This window comes from Leptonychotes weddellii, chromosome 3 (assembly GCF_054177405.1).
Source record: "Leptonychotes weddellii isolate Sample4059 chromosome 3, ASM5417740v2, whole genome shotgun sequence".
Classification (NCBI taxonomy): domain Eukaryota; kingdom Metazoa; phylum Chordata; class Mammalia; order Carnivora; family Phocidae; genus Leptonychotes; species Leptonychotes weddellii.
Genome location: NC_138371.1, coordinates 94,930,004 through 94,942,808, shown reverse-complemented (window position 1 = coordinate 94,942,808; position 12,805 = coordinate 94,930,004). Strand labels below are relative to the sequence as shown.

At 40.9% G+C, this 12,805-nt stretch overlaps 1 protein-coding gene across 2 annotated transcripts; it reads right to left on the bottom strand.

Moving 5' to 3' along the window:
- Window positions 1-2,580: 2,580 nt before the first annotated feature.
- TSN (translin) lies at window positions 2,581-11,185 on the bottom strand. Of its 2 annotated transcripts, XM_006735955.3 has the most exons (6): window positions 10,978-11,181; window positions 9,699-9,792; window positions 8,609-8,705; window positions 6,736-6,851; window positions 5,539-5,618; window positions 2,581-4,743 (listed from the first exon to the last, which is right to left on the bottom strand). In XM_006735955.3, exons 1-6 carry the CDS (start codon window positions 11,041-11,043, stop codon window positions 4,510-4,512), a joined length of 687 nt encoding a protein of 228 aa, XP_006736018.1. In that variant the 5' UTR covers window positions 11,044-11,181; the 3' UTR covers window positions 2,581-4,509. The 2 variants fall into 2 exon arrangements, with proteins under 2 accessions (XP_006736018.1, XP_006736019.1); XM_006735956.3 differs by lacking the exon at window positions 5,539-5,618 and having other exon boundaries at window positions 10,978-11,185.
- Window positions 11,186-12,805: the final 1,620 nt, after the last annotated feature.

Below are 12,805 nucleotides of genomic sequence, written 5' to 3'. Positions count from 1 at the left end.
TCATTTTTACCATAGACTCCTAAGTATCTATGCAAAAGAAATGGAAAAGCCCACTCATAGACTTGCACAAGGATGCTCAAAGCAACATTATAAAACTTAAACCTTCCTCATCTGATGAGTGGTTAAATATGGAATACCCATACAAAGGATTACCACTCAGGCATAAGGAACAAACTACCAACACATGCTGTTGCTTGGATAAACCTTAAAAACATTATGCTACGTGGTAAGACACAAAATACCACATTTTATATGATTTCATTATATGAAATATCCTGAAAATGCAAATTTATGACTAGTAGTAGCCTGGGGTTGGGATCTTTCTGGATGATAAAAAAAGGTTTTAAAATTGATAGATGATGATTGCTGCACTAGTTTATAAATTACATCACTTGCTGCACTACTTTATAAATTACATCACTTGATTTGAGTCAATTTCATTTATAAAATGTACTTCAATGAAACTGAAAAAAAAATTCCAAAAAATTACAGTAGGCGCTCAAGTATCAGTTGAATATTTAATCTCTTATCTGTATCTTCTCACCACCCTCTCCCCTGCAACTAGACCCTAAACATCTTGAGGACACAGACCTAGCTTCCCACTCAATTTTTTAAGCTAATTGTTAACACAAACTGCCCCTCACCCAAAGCTACACATACACTGTGTTCATAACTGTTGGTGGATTTGGGTTTTGTCAAGTCAGGCTATAGAGTGAGGCCACCAAAAGCATCACTGAGGAAACGGTGTATGCGGATGCAGAGGCAGAGTAAGTGAATTCAAATCACAGCTCCTCCACTTCATAATTGTGAACTCAGGACCTCTGTAAGCCTGCTTCCAGTCTAAAATGGGGAAAACAGTGACAGCCACCTCACAGTTATATGGGGATGAAATCAGATGGGTCTGGATAAAAGGTTTAGCCCGGTGCTTAGAACATGCAAGAGCTCACCGAATGTTGGCTTTAACACTCACACGAACCGACGCAAATGCACACACACCAGAGAAATGTCTTTCAAACCGGAAACAGCGTTCCACAGCAGAGGGGACAACTACGGATGGCTCCACCCTCTTCTTGTCATCCAACATGTAACAGTGGCCCTGGCGGACAATTCCTCTCCCTCCCAAGCCCAGTGAAGTTTATGTGGGACCAGAAATACTACTATTCACTTAACCAAAAGAACTACACATTGCCCACGACTTTCAACATTTAGTTTGTCTGACCCTCCGTCTGCCAACTCCCATCCTGCAAGGTGGGTCTTCACTTCCTGGCCCCCTTGGTGTTTAGCAGGGGAAGGTATCCAGTTCTAACCAATAAACTATGAGAGGAAGTGACAGGTCACTTGGAAACCAGAACGTGTTTGTGTACAACCCTCCACAACCAATTCCCTCCTCCCCCAGCAACTAGCAATGGTCCAGTGGGTGGCTCCTGTCAGCTACATGAGGACAACATGAACACATCCCCCAGCTAACCTGCAAAGGATTCAGTGCGAGTGAAAAACAAACTCTATACTATGCCTAGGAGTTTGGGGGGTTGCTAGCACAGCATAACCTAGCCTCGCCTGACAGTCACAAGACTCTCAGACTGTGAAAGTAATGTAGTTTAAATCTCTTACCCCTGAAAAGCCTTCTAGCCCCTCTTTATTCCCTTGGCTTCTGTGACAAGCCACTCTTGTTGCTCTGTCAGTCTCTCTAACCTTTTCTCCATTTCCTCATGGTCTCTTCCTCTGCCTGACTCACTAAACCCTGCTGTGAACCAGGGTTTTGTCCTCACCTCGTTACTGTTCTTATCCTACACGCTCTCCAGGGCGATCTTACCCGCTCTCCTGACCCATCTACTACATAAACACTAACACTACCCAAAGCAATCCCAGGCTGGCTCCTGGCTTCCCTCATGCCCAAAGTCCTGCTCGTGCTCTACAAGCATCATGAACCCAATAAAACCAAGAGTCCTCCTACACACCCTACCTGGGCTAACAGCACCTAACTCGACTTAAGTCTTCCAGACCAGAAACCTGACAGTTAAGCTAGATGCCCTCCTCTACTCTCCCTAACCTCCTGCTCATTCAAACCTCCAGTCCAGTCAATTTCAACCCCCTCTTAAATGTTTGTTACTGTTGTTTGGAGGGGAGGGGTGTTTTTTATTTGTTTAATGTTTATTACAGTGAATACTAAAAAAAAAAAAAAATTATTTCAGGCTTGGTGTCAGGCACACAATGACGCTCCACCTGAGGAATACAGTCTCATCCAGACCAAGAACCAAGAAAGCTGAGCACCTGGGTGGCTCATTCAGTTAAGCAGCTGCCTCCAGCTAAGGTCATGATCCCAGAGTCCTGGGACCGAGCCCCACGTTGGGCACCCTGCTCAGTGGGGAGCCTGCTTCTCCCTCTCCCTCTGCCTCCTCTCCCCTGCTCATGCTGTCTCTTTCTCTCAAATAAATTAAAATAAAAATCTTAAAAAAAAAAAAAGAACCAAGAAAGCCACGATTTCAGAGTACACGGTACGAACTATGCCAGCGGCATCCTGCAGATCCACCTCATCTCTTCAGCCACTTGTTTAAGTAAAGGACTCAGAACAATGCCAAAGAAGCTTTCGTTCTTTATTAAATTCTCTTAAGCGTTACCAATATTATTATTCAAGTTTAAGACAGGGCAAATCTTATGAAGTATTTATGGGTTCTCTTCTTATAAATAAATTTATAAAGAAAACATCCACTAATTCATCTCTACTCTAAGCTGCTCAATTCTCTCAAATTGGAAAGAAGATTCTGGTGTACTAAAAAACCAGAGCCGAGGCTTTTCAGTATGTTCAATTACAATACTTTTAATTTAACTCTTGAGTGGTTGGTGTCTTTTGATAATTTTAACTATTAAACAGCAGTATGTGCTTATCACCCCTGGTCATCTTCAGCCTCAAAACACCTTGAGATTCTCCACATAGAAGAAAACTATTACCAAACTTACTGCAAATGTTTGATCATGTAGTTAGAAGCCTTTTGTGCTCAACCCAGGCAGCGCTATTCCTGCACATTTCAGATGACCGCCCAAGGCACTTCAAACACCTGAGCACCTTTCTTCTTTCTACAAACTCTCCTGAAGAAAAAGCAGTCAAGAAAATTGTTCTAAAACCCAAAAATGCAAAGCAATTTATGCTTTGTTTCTACTTTTTTCCTCAGGATGGGAAATTTGGTCAGTCCTTAACTTGGCCTGATCACGGCTCTGACAGCAGTGCCAAATATTCTACTGCACAAACGGAAAGCCTAACCAGGGATCAAGCATGAGAGGACGGTTCCAAATACCTCCTATTATTCCGGAAACACTAGCACCTTCCTTTCAGTGAGCTCCAAAACCTGTGGGTTAAGTCACCATTTTAAATCATTTCAACAGCAGAAATTACGTGGCAAGTATTCTTTGCACTACCTGAAAACAAGGAGGGGGAGGTGGGTGCCAACAAGGTCCATGTGACTTGCCCAAAACTGTAAATCTAAAACCTGACTGTTGGGATAGCTGCCAACAACCTGAAACTGCTTACTCTAAAAAACATTACCAAATCAGATCTTCTTTTTGAATCCAAGGTTTTCTCTTTTTTCCAGACAGAGCACAGCTTTTTTCTCTCTGAACATACCAGTCAGGGTATTGCTAATTAACTTGACTGGGTGGCTTTACAGTCTCAGACCAGACAGTCTAGCTGGCTGCTAGGAAAAAGGTTTCATAGCTTAAAAATATATTATATGAAGTGTTAGTTTAAGATGTGTGTGAAAACGATTTTTAAGTTGCTGCAAGAGCAGAATGTTAAGGCAACGTCAGAAAACAGAGGTGTTGTAAAACACTAAGCCCTACTCTCCACCTGGTAAACAGAGCTAAATGATAAGATGTTAATCCCCTAATACAAAAACGTCCCAAAATAATCTATTGAACTTGACTTTGCAATTTCATCTTTTATATTTTGATGGCAGTGAGAGAGACCCTGGGGCTGTAACTCCCTTGCAAAAATTTCAACACCTGATTTACTCACGAGGCTTAAAATAAGGAAGGGAAATATAAAATAAGTTGTCATTTGCTTGGCAACCATCCTTTTAAATTACCTATTTTTATACTGTATCCAGGCTACACCTGGGTATGGATGGCTAATCTGGATATAGAAAACACCTAGGATCACTTCTGGAAGAAACACAAGACAATAAACTTCTCAATCAGTACATCAACAGTATCAGGGTAAGCAAGAAAAGGACTTTACCAAGAGACTGACATTTATACTTTTTGACAGAACTGAAATACACGGAATTACAGAGCAAATTCACTGAAACAACAAAGAAAAATCTGTCCTTGTAAAGGCTATCTTTTTTACCCCCAAAAAAGTGTTTCAATTTTGATACTTACACCACACACTGGTTAAGAAAATAAAGCGCGGTGTTTAGCAATGGGGCGGGGCAATCCTAACTACCTTGAGAGGCGCTGGGCTCACCCTCCCCAGCAACCACTGAGGTCAGCAGGGCCAGGCACCAGGAGAGCCTCCTATTTCTCTGCACAAGCTGCCGCAGTCTCCTTATTGAAGCCCCGGATGGAGAGATCATAGACCACCTCCTCTACTTTCTTCACATCGTACTTCAAGCCGTCATAGCGCTTCCTCAGGGAGTCGTTTTTCAGGTTGAGAAGGCGGAAGCCGGAATCCAGCTCATTGATGAAGGTGGAGATGTGGAGGGGCCGGGAATAGTCTCCGGCAGTCACACTGTTGACAGACAGCCTCGACTACACGAGGGAAGGCAAACGCGGATATGTCACAACAGGACTCTTCAGCACATCTTCCTCCCAGTCACAACTAAAAGACCCTCAAAGGCCACGCAACTTTTCTACATGGTCTTTTAATAATTACATTTTGACAATGTTTAATATTACAAAATTACCTCATGACAAGAAATCATTCCCTTTCTGTTGGAGTTTCCCTGGTCTACAGTTTTCATCAATACGAACAAAGGCTACAGTGGACACCTTTATAACAGCCTTTTTTGTTCTTTAGAATTATTTTCATAGGACAATTTCTCCAGAGAGACATTAAAAGAATACGGGCAAAAATAATATATAGTTATACAGTTAAATTGTTCTCCAAAGCAAGTATATGTATTGACACAGTTACTAAGAACATATACCTCTTGCCAATACTTTAAAAGGAAGAGGTATTAGTATTACCATCTTTTAAAAATTCACACATTGGTAAGTATGCACAGCTAGCTCACTGTCTGAACTGGCCTTTCTCTGATGACTAGCAAAACATAACACACACTGTGTACAACGACGAAGTGGTGGTCAACAGAGGGCTTAGAAAAGACTTCCTGAATTATTGTACCCATTTTAAAAACTGACAGTGAAGTGGGAAGATCAAAAAAGCAAATGGCAGGGGTGCCTGGCTGGCTCAGTTGGTGGAGCATGTGACTCTTGGTCTTCGGGTCGTGAGTTCAAGCCCCACGGCGGGCATGGAGCCTACTTAAAAATAAAATAAAATATTAAAAAAAAAAAAAGCAAATGGCAAACCACTAAACTTCTTACCAATTCACTGGCAAGAATTAGAACTCCTGAGAGATAATCTTCTACATCCAGATGAAATCCTTTCTCCCGATCTGGCTCAACTAAAAAATATACCAAAGTAAAAATAAAGTCATGATGTGAACAGAACCTGAACCTAAAAATGTAAAACACTGTATCTACATATATATATGCACACATATAATTTCTCTCAACAAAAGGAAAAAAAAAAGAAAAAGAATCTTTTACAATTGTGTTTTTAATGGATTCAGACTTTTGGCAACTAGGCCTCACTGTGGACTTTTGAGCTTTTTAGCCTGCAATTTTTCCTTTCATTCTTCTCTAAAAAAGTACCACCCCCAAGAATGTTACCTAGTTGTATCAGAGAACATCTTTGTTTTTGGACAATGCATGCTGCAGCATTTAAAAAAACCATGATACTACACGTGGTTTTCACATGGTATATGCACACGTGCACACAAAGTGAACAGACCGAAAGATACGGCAAAAGAATAAGCAGAGGGGCGCCTGGGTGGCTCAGTCGGTTAAGCGGCTGCCTTCAGCTCAGGTCATGATCCCAGGGTCCTGGGATCGAGCCCCGCAACGGGCTCCCTGCTCAGCAGAGAGCCTGCTTCTCCCTTTCCCTCTGCCTGCCGCTCTGCCTACTTGTGCTCTCTCTCTGTCAAATAAATAAATAAAAAATATCTTTAGGGCGCCTGGGTGGCTCAGTTGGTTAAGCGACTGCCTTCGGCTCAGGTCATGATCCTGGAGTCCCGGGATCGAGTCCCGCATCGGGCTCCCTGCTCGGCGGGGAGTCTGCTTCTCCCTCTGACCCTCCCCCCTCTCATGCTCTCTCTCTCTCTATCTCATTCTCTCTCTCAAATAAATAAATAAATAAAATCTTAAAAAAAAAAAAATATCTTTAAAAAAATAAGAAGCAGAAAATCTAAGTGGGGTGTAAACAGGTGTTCACTGTACTATTCTTTCAACTTTCTGTGGGCCTAGATTTTTTAAAAACTAAATTTTACGAACTAAAAGAAACACTCGAGTACAAAAACCAAGCTTGCCACCACATATTTTTACGTTTTGTGTTTCCAAGTCATTAGTTTCCCATTTAGTTCTCATTTAACAAATAGAAAGTACAAGCAACAGCTCCCCACCCAAGCAAAAATTAAGCTACCATGCCTGATTCTGCAGACCAACGCTAATGAAGACACTTACTGCCAAGAATTTCTGTAACCGCTTCTCGAGTCACTAGTGTTTCTGATTCCAAGTACACAACAAATGCAGCCAAGAAGACCAAACGCTGCAACACAAACCTCCAGTGCTCATGAAATCTGCATGGATATAAGCTCATTTAGGTTGAGGGATTAGGGGCCTTAAAAAAGATAAGTTTAGTACAATCGCAGTCCAACATTTTAGAAATAGAACACTTTTTCAAATCAAATCTATGTGAAACCCCAACATATAAAATGTGTAAGACTACGACACTTAAATATATCAGATGGAGACAGTGTAAGTTTTACAAGTTCAAATTTATAACAATTACTTATGAGAAGTTTAATAAATGAGAAACATGATCCAACTTTAATGAATATAAAAATATTTACAATTTAAGATTAGGGATGACAAGAACAACTGTATTTTAGAAGTTTAATCAGTAAGAACAATGATACTGCTCTCAGAAAAATTAAAATTGGCAAGTACAGATTGATGAGAACTGCAACTGTACATCAGCCTCAACACTTAACTTACTCTCACATTTTGATTTGAGTGTGGCGTATCAAGAAATCTGATTCACACATGTAAGAAATAACTACCATTTGCAATCACTAAACCAACAGACTTTTAACTTTCAGGATACTGCAATTAAACTGAGCTAGAGGCACAAAAAAAGGAATAGAAAATTTTATAACCCCAAATATTAAGTGTTGTTATGCCTCCTGAATTTCAAATATGGCAAATTCAAAAAAAATTTTCAATACAATTCAAGTCAAACAAAACCTTCTAAGAGCCAAATCACTCAGAGGTCAGCCTCTGTGTGACCTCCAAACTACACGATCTCTCAAGATCCTGTCAATTCTATTGTTCAACGTCTCTATACATCTATTATTACCTTACAGCAGGGGTCAGCAAACCTTTTCTGTGAAGGGTCAGATAGTAATATTTTAGGCTTTGTGAACCACCTCCAGTCTCTGTCACATATTTTTATTTGGGTGTTTTGGGTTTGGGTTTTTTGTTGTTTTTTGTTTTTTTTAACAACCCTTTAAAATATAAGCAGTTCTTAGCTTCCAGAAGCAGCAGGCCACAGGTAGTTTGCCAACCCCTGCCTTAAATTATCCTGTAAAGTTATATTATCCACTTCCCACATACATGTTCTGTTTTTTGCCCACATGTCTTAACAGACCATCTTTTTCACTAGAAAACACGTTTTTCACTAGGAAAACAAACACAAGTAAAGATTTTAGGTTCTTATTCACATATTTCATCAGTACCCAGTTGCAGCTTCTTCCAGTCTAACAATTGTGAAATTAGGATGCATTTTACAATCTATAAATTTCACAATTATGATTGGCAACAAAATTTTCTTCCCTAGTGGTACATAAAATAATGGTGACTCTTAAAATTAATGATGCTATAAATTCAACAAGACACAGCATAAAACATTAAATACGTTATTCGGCAGTAAAACTCAAACTCTGAGATAATACTCAATTCATGTATATACTGCCACTTAATCCCGTAACTTTAACAGATAGATATGGTTCACCCAATTTCACAAGTAACTTAAATATACTAAAAAAGATAATCTTTCGTTGATCTTCATACAACGAATATTTTCATTTTCATTCCTTTTTCGTTGCAAAAATTATACATGTTTCTTAGGAAAATTCTCAAAGGGAGGAAAAAAATAAAATCACCAAATTTGTCACTATTAAAATACCACCACTGTTAATAGTTTGGCTCTTTTTCATTGTTTCTTTTACATAGAGAAGTTTTTACCTAGTTCTAAGCAATCATTCAGTATATACAATTTTTCTCCTGCCTTTATTTTTACGTAACATTACAAAATAAAGCGATTTTTCTTACAAACCTGTAATACTGTTCAGCAGGGAACTTGGTCTTCAAAGATGTTAAATGTGTTTTAACTGTACCAAAATGTTCTCGAGCTTTCAAACACCTCTTTGGAACTGATCACAAAAAGATAATCAAACATAATAATAATGAAAGATTTATCAAATTTCAAATACAGTTCTTCCTTAATAATCTATGCAGTCTATCTGAAAATAAATCAACTTTAAAAAAAAAATCTCATGACCAAATGCAGGGTATGCATCTCTACTTTTCAACCTGGCTCTCAAAATTTCATCTTTAGTTTCCCTACTGATTTACCAACACTGAAAAATAGACAAAAATTTGCTAAAAGGGAATACTTTAGCAGACAAGTCAGTAAGCTGTCCTAAATAATGTCATCCTTAAAGGACCATGTACCAGCTGCTATTCCTAGTCAGTCCTTAAAGGACGCCTTATTTGGACAGCTTCTAGCTCCCATATTTGGTCAAAAAGAAGCTTTATCAAATATTCTCAATCTGACTGACCAATTCCATACCACTGAGAAAAAGGACTTGCCTCTGACCCTTGTACATTACAATATGATATCATTCTCTGACTGAAAATATATTTCAGCTCTTTCAGTTGTGCTGGCTGTATCTTACAATGAAGGTTCCATGTTTAAACTTATATCTGATCTCCATTCAAGGGGCTGACTGTAAACACATTAGGAACATTTTACACTGGCCATTTCTTATCTACAAATGCATATTAAACTATATTCAATGAATGAAAGACTGGGTTTAAAAGGAAGAGAGCCAAATGAAAGCTAAATACACAAGAGAGTACAAAACTATTACAATTACCACATTATAATTACGTTATCACATTACTATGTGAAAGTGGAAGCTCAACCATAACAAACAGAATTCTGTAACCATATAAAATGCTCAACTCACCCACTTCTCCAATTTTTACTCACCACACAACATGAGGGACATTGTTCTTAATAAAATGACACAGACTTGAAATGTTTTCTAAATGGAAATTAACTCTTTAACTCTTCAAATAACTCTTTTAAATGACTGATAAACTGGATCTTAAAAAAACCCTTCAAAATCAAAAGAACTTACTGTCCTGAAAACCAGCACCCTGATGGACCCCTTGCAGTAGAGTTAAGATCTCTCGAGCTGTTTGTTCTAAACTCTGTACAACTTTTCGGATTTCCTAGAGAGATTAAAAATCAAAGTAACAGATAAACTCATAATTATTATCAGAACCTCAAGCCAAATAAACCAGATAGCATAGATTAAATATCTATGACACCTTCACACACATGCAAAACTCTGACAATCTTTACAAAGACTGAACCGGTGCAGAAAATATCCAGGTTTGAATCCTGACTTTGCCACTTCCTTCCTCTGTGAGAGCTTCAAGACGTTATTAAAAAGCCTGAGATCTCTCATGTATCCTTCAAAGGATAATTGCCACCCAACCCAAATATCCCACTGAAACACTATAAATATTAAAGGAGATAAAGTATCTGAATGTAATTTGTAAAAAGAAAAATGCAATGCAATACAAAGACTGGGTAGTTCTCAATCATTTTACAAATATTCACTGAGCATACTTATGTGCGAAGCATTGTGTAAATACTGAGTACCCAACTAGACAGTCCTTTCCATCTCTCAGTTTAGAGCATAATGGGGGGAGACAGGCGTTTAAAAAATACGGATCGCACAAATGTTTTTAATGTGAATGCGCTACTAAAAAACACGACAGGAAAAGGATCATTCAGACTGTGAGATCAAGGATATGAATACGAGATAACCAGGAAAAGAAAGGAAAGATGCGAATTCCAGGAAAAGCAGACAGTACATGTAGAAGTCCTGAGGCAAGAAACTATCTGCGGAACTGGAGGAATGAAAGAGAAGTAAACTGAACATAATACACAACGGAAGATGGCGTAAAATGAGATGGGGTTAGGGGAGGAGACACCTGTGGGCCATAGCAAAGCCCGGATTAATATTCTATGTGGAATAAAAAGCCACAGGAGAGTTTTAAAGAGAAGAGGCCACACGTGCTCTTAAGCCAACAACAAAAAACACGTGAGATGCGTGTTGTCTTGAGTCCCAAGCGCTGAGCCTTCGACAGAAACAAGCGCCGAAAAGGAGAAAGACTGACACTCAAACGAGATTGGCGATGCTGAGGAGCCGAGACTCGAACACAGAATCAGGACAAGGTAGCAGAATCGCGGGTGGGGGAGGAACATGCCCTAAACTGAAACAAGTGGGGAAGCAACCCACCCCCGGAGGCTTCCCCACCGCTCGAGACAGAGCGACAGAGGAGGGCCGAGCGATGTGGCCCAGCAAGCAAGGAAAGGGAAAGGGGAGGGGAGGAGAGGGGGCTCGCCTCTCGGATGTCCTGCTCGGCAGCCAAAAAGCCCTGCAGCTCCACGAAGATCTCGCTCACAGACATGGCGCCGGCTGCACAACAATCAGCCAGTGCGGCGAGTGTGGCCGCGGAAGAGCGTTTCAGAGACCCCCAGCGCAGTCAGTCGCAACGCCCGCCGCCGCCGCCGCGTCCACCGGGCCCTGCGCTACGGACGTCGCTGGGGTCCTCCGACGTCCGCGGCGCGCAGGATCCCGGGCTGTCCGCCGTGCTGCCTGATATGCCTCCTTACGCTTCCGGGCCGCGCGCGCGGAGCCGAGGCGCGTGCCCAGGGAGCGGGGCAGAAAGCAGTGGGTGGGGCTTCCTGCTGGGGACTTTTCGGACAGGCATCGCGGGGAACAGCCCGCGAAGTGGGGAGGAGGGTCCCTCGGGGCACGTGGGCCTGAGGGGGCGGGGCGGGCTTGGAGGTGGTGCGAGCGAGCGCGGCTCTTAGCTTACGCATTTGTGTAAGGCTGAGCGGGAAGGGGCGGTGGGGAGAAATGCTTTAATGCTGAAGCGTATGCGTGAAAAGCCAGGTGCAGAAAACTGTAGCGAGATTGCAATTTTCGTGAAGAAACAGGAAAAACGATGCATTCATATTTGCAAAAAGCACACGGGAAATAAAAGTGTGTAGGACCGTGAGAGTAGGTGATGGATTGCGAGCAAAATTTTTTTAACGTTTTCCTTGTATGATGACTATGACCTATTTAAATCATATGAATTTTTTAAGCGTGTGTGGTGGGAAGCTTCTCTTCCACTCAACTAACACCTCCTTAACCCAATTCCCCTTGAGGCAAGCGCCGTAATGATTTCTTGTCCTTGCAGACGTATTATTCCATACATCTACCCTACAAATAGAAATGTGTATCTGTGCGTTGTGTCAACCTGAAAATAGATACCATGAGAGCCAAATCAGTGTTTGAGATCAAAGAATTGCAATTCGGTGAGCACAGACTCCAGCAAGTGCCAAAAAAGTGTCCCGTCTGCAGGGTGAAAGCAAGGGTTTGTTTGGTTTTGGAGGGGGGCACCACATGACTTTGATAAAAGGAAAAAAAAAGTGTTAATTTATACTAACAGGCTGGCTAAGGGCTAGGCCGCTTTTGGTTACACAGTGATGACTACTTCTATTGTTCTTGACAAACGATGCTATTCTTGGTTTACATTATTAACTATTGCGTCTAAAGAAAGTCCACAACCGAGAGTCTTATGATTGGGAAGCCCATGGTTCCGTTGACTTTAGGAATAATTGGTTGTGAAACAATTGCTTCTGGACCAGACCAGGTTTTTTGTTTGTTTGTTTTAGATTTATTTATTTTAGAGAGAGAGAGCAGGAGCGAGCAGGAGGGAGGGGCAAAAGGAGAGGGAGAGAAATCCTCAAGCAGTCTGGGATCCCAGGACCCCCAGACCATGACCCCAGGGGAAATCAAGAGTCAGTCGCTCAACCTATTGAGCCACTCAGGAGCCCCTGGACTGGTCCTTTTTTTTCCAGTTCAAGAGTTCATTAGCAATTTGTTGTAGAAAGGAAAATGGAGCTTTTCTGGAAATGGAGTCTCTCATGTCTAGAATTGTATACAATCCACAGTAGGCTGCATTCTCCAAATGAATTAAAATGATTACTTATTTCAACTAGATGAAATTTGTTTGCTTTGTGTGAGAGGTTATTCTAAAACTTTACATGAAGGACACTGTATCTTCATTATACTTCTGTGAAGCGGGTATTAGTGTTCCCTTATAAAGAGTCGGCCAAATCACTTTTTTCGAAAAATCTAAGTAGTTTTAAGCAGCCCCTAAGAGTGTCTTTTCTCATTTG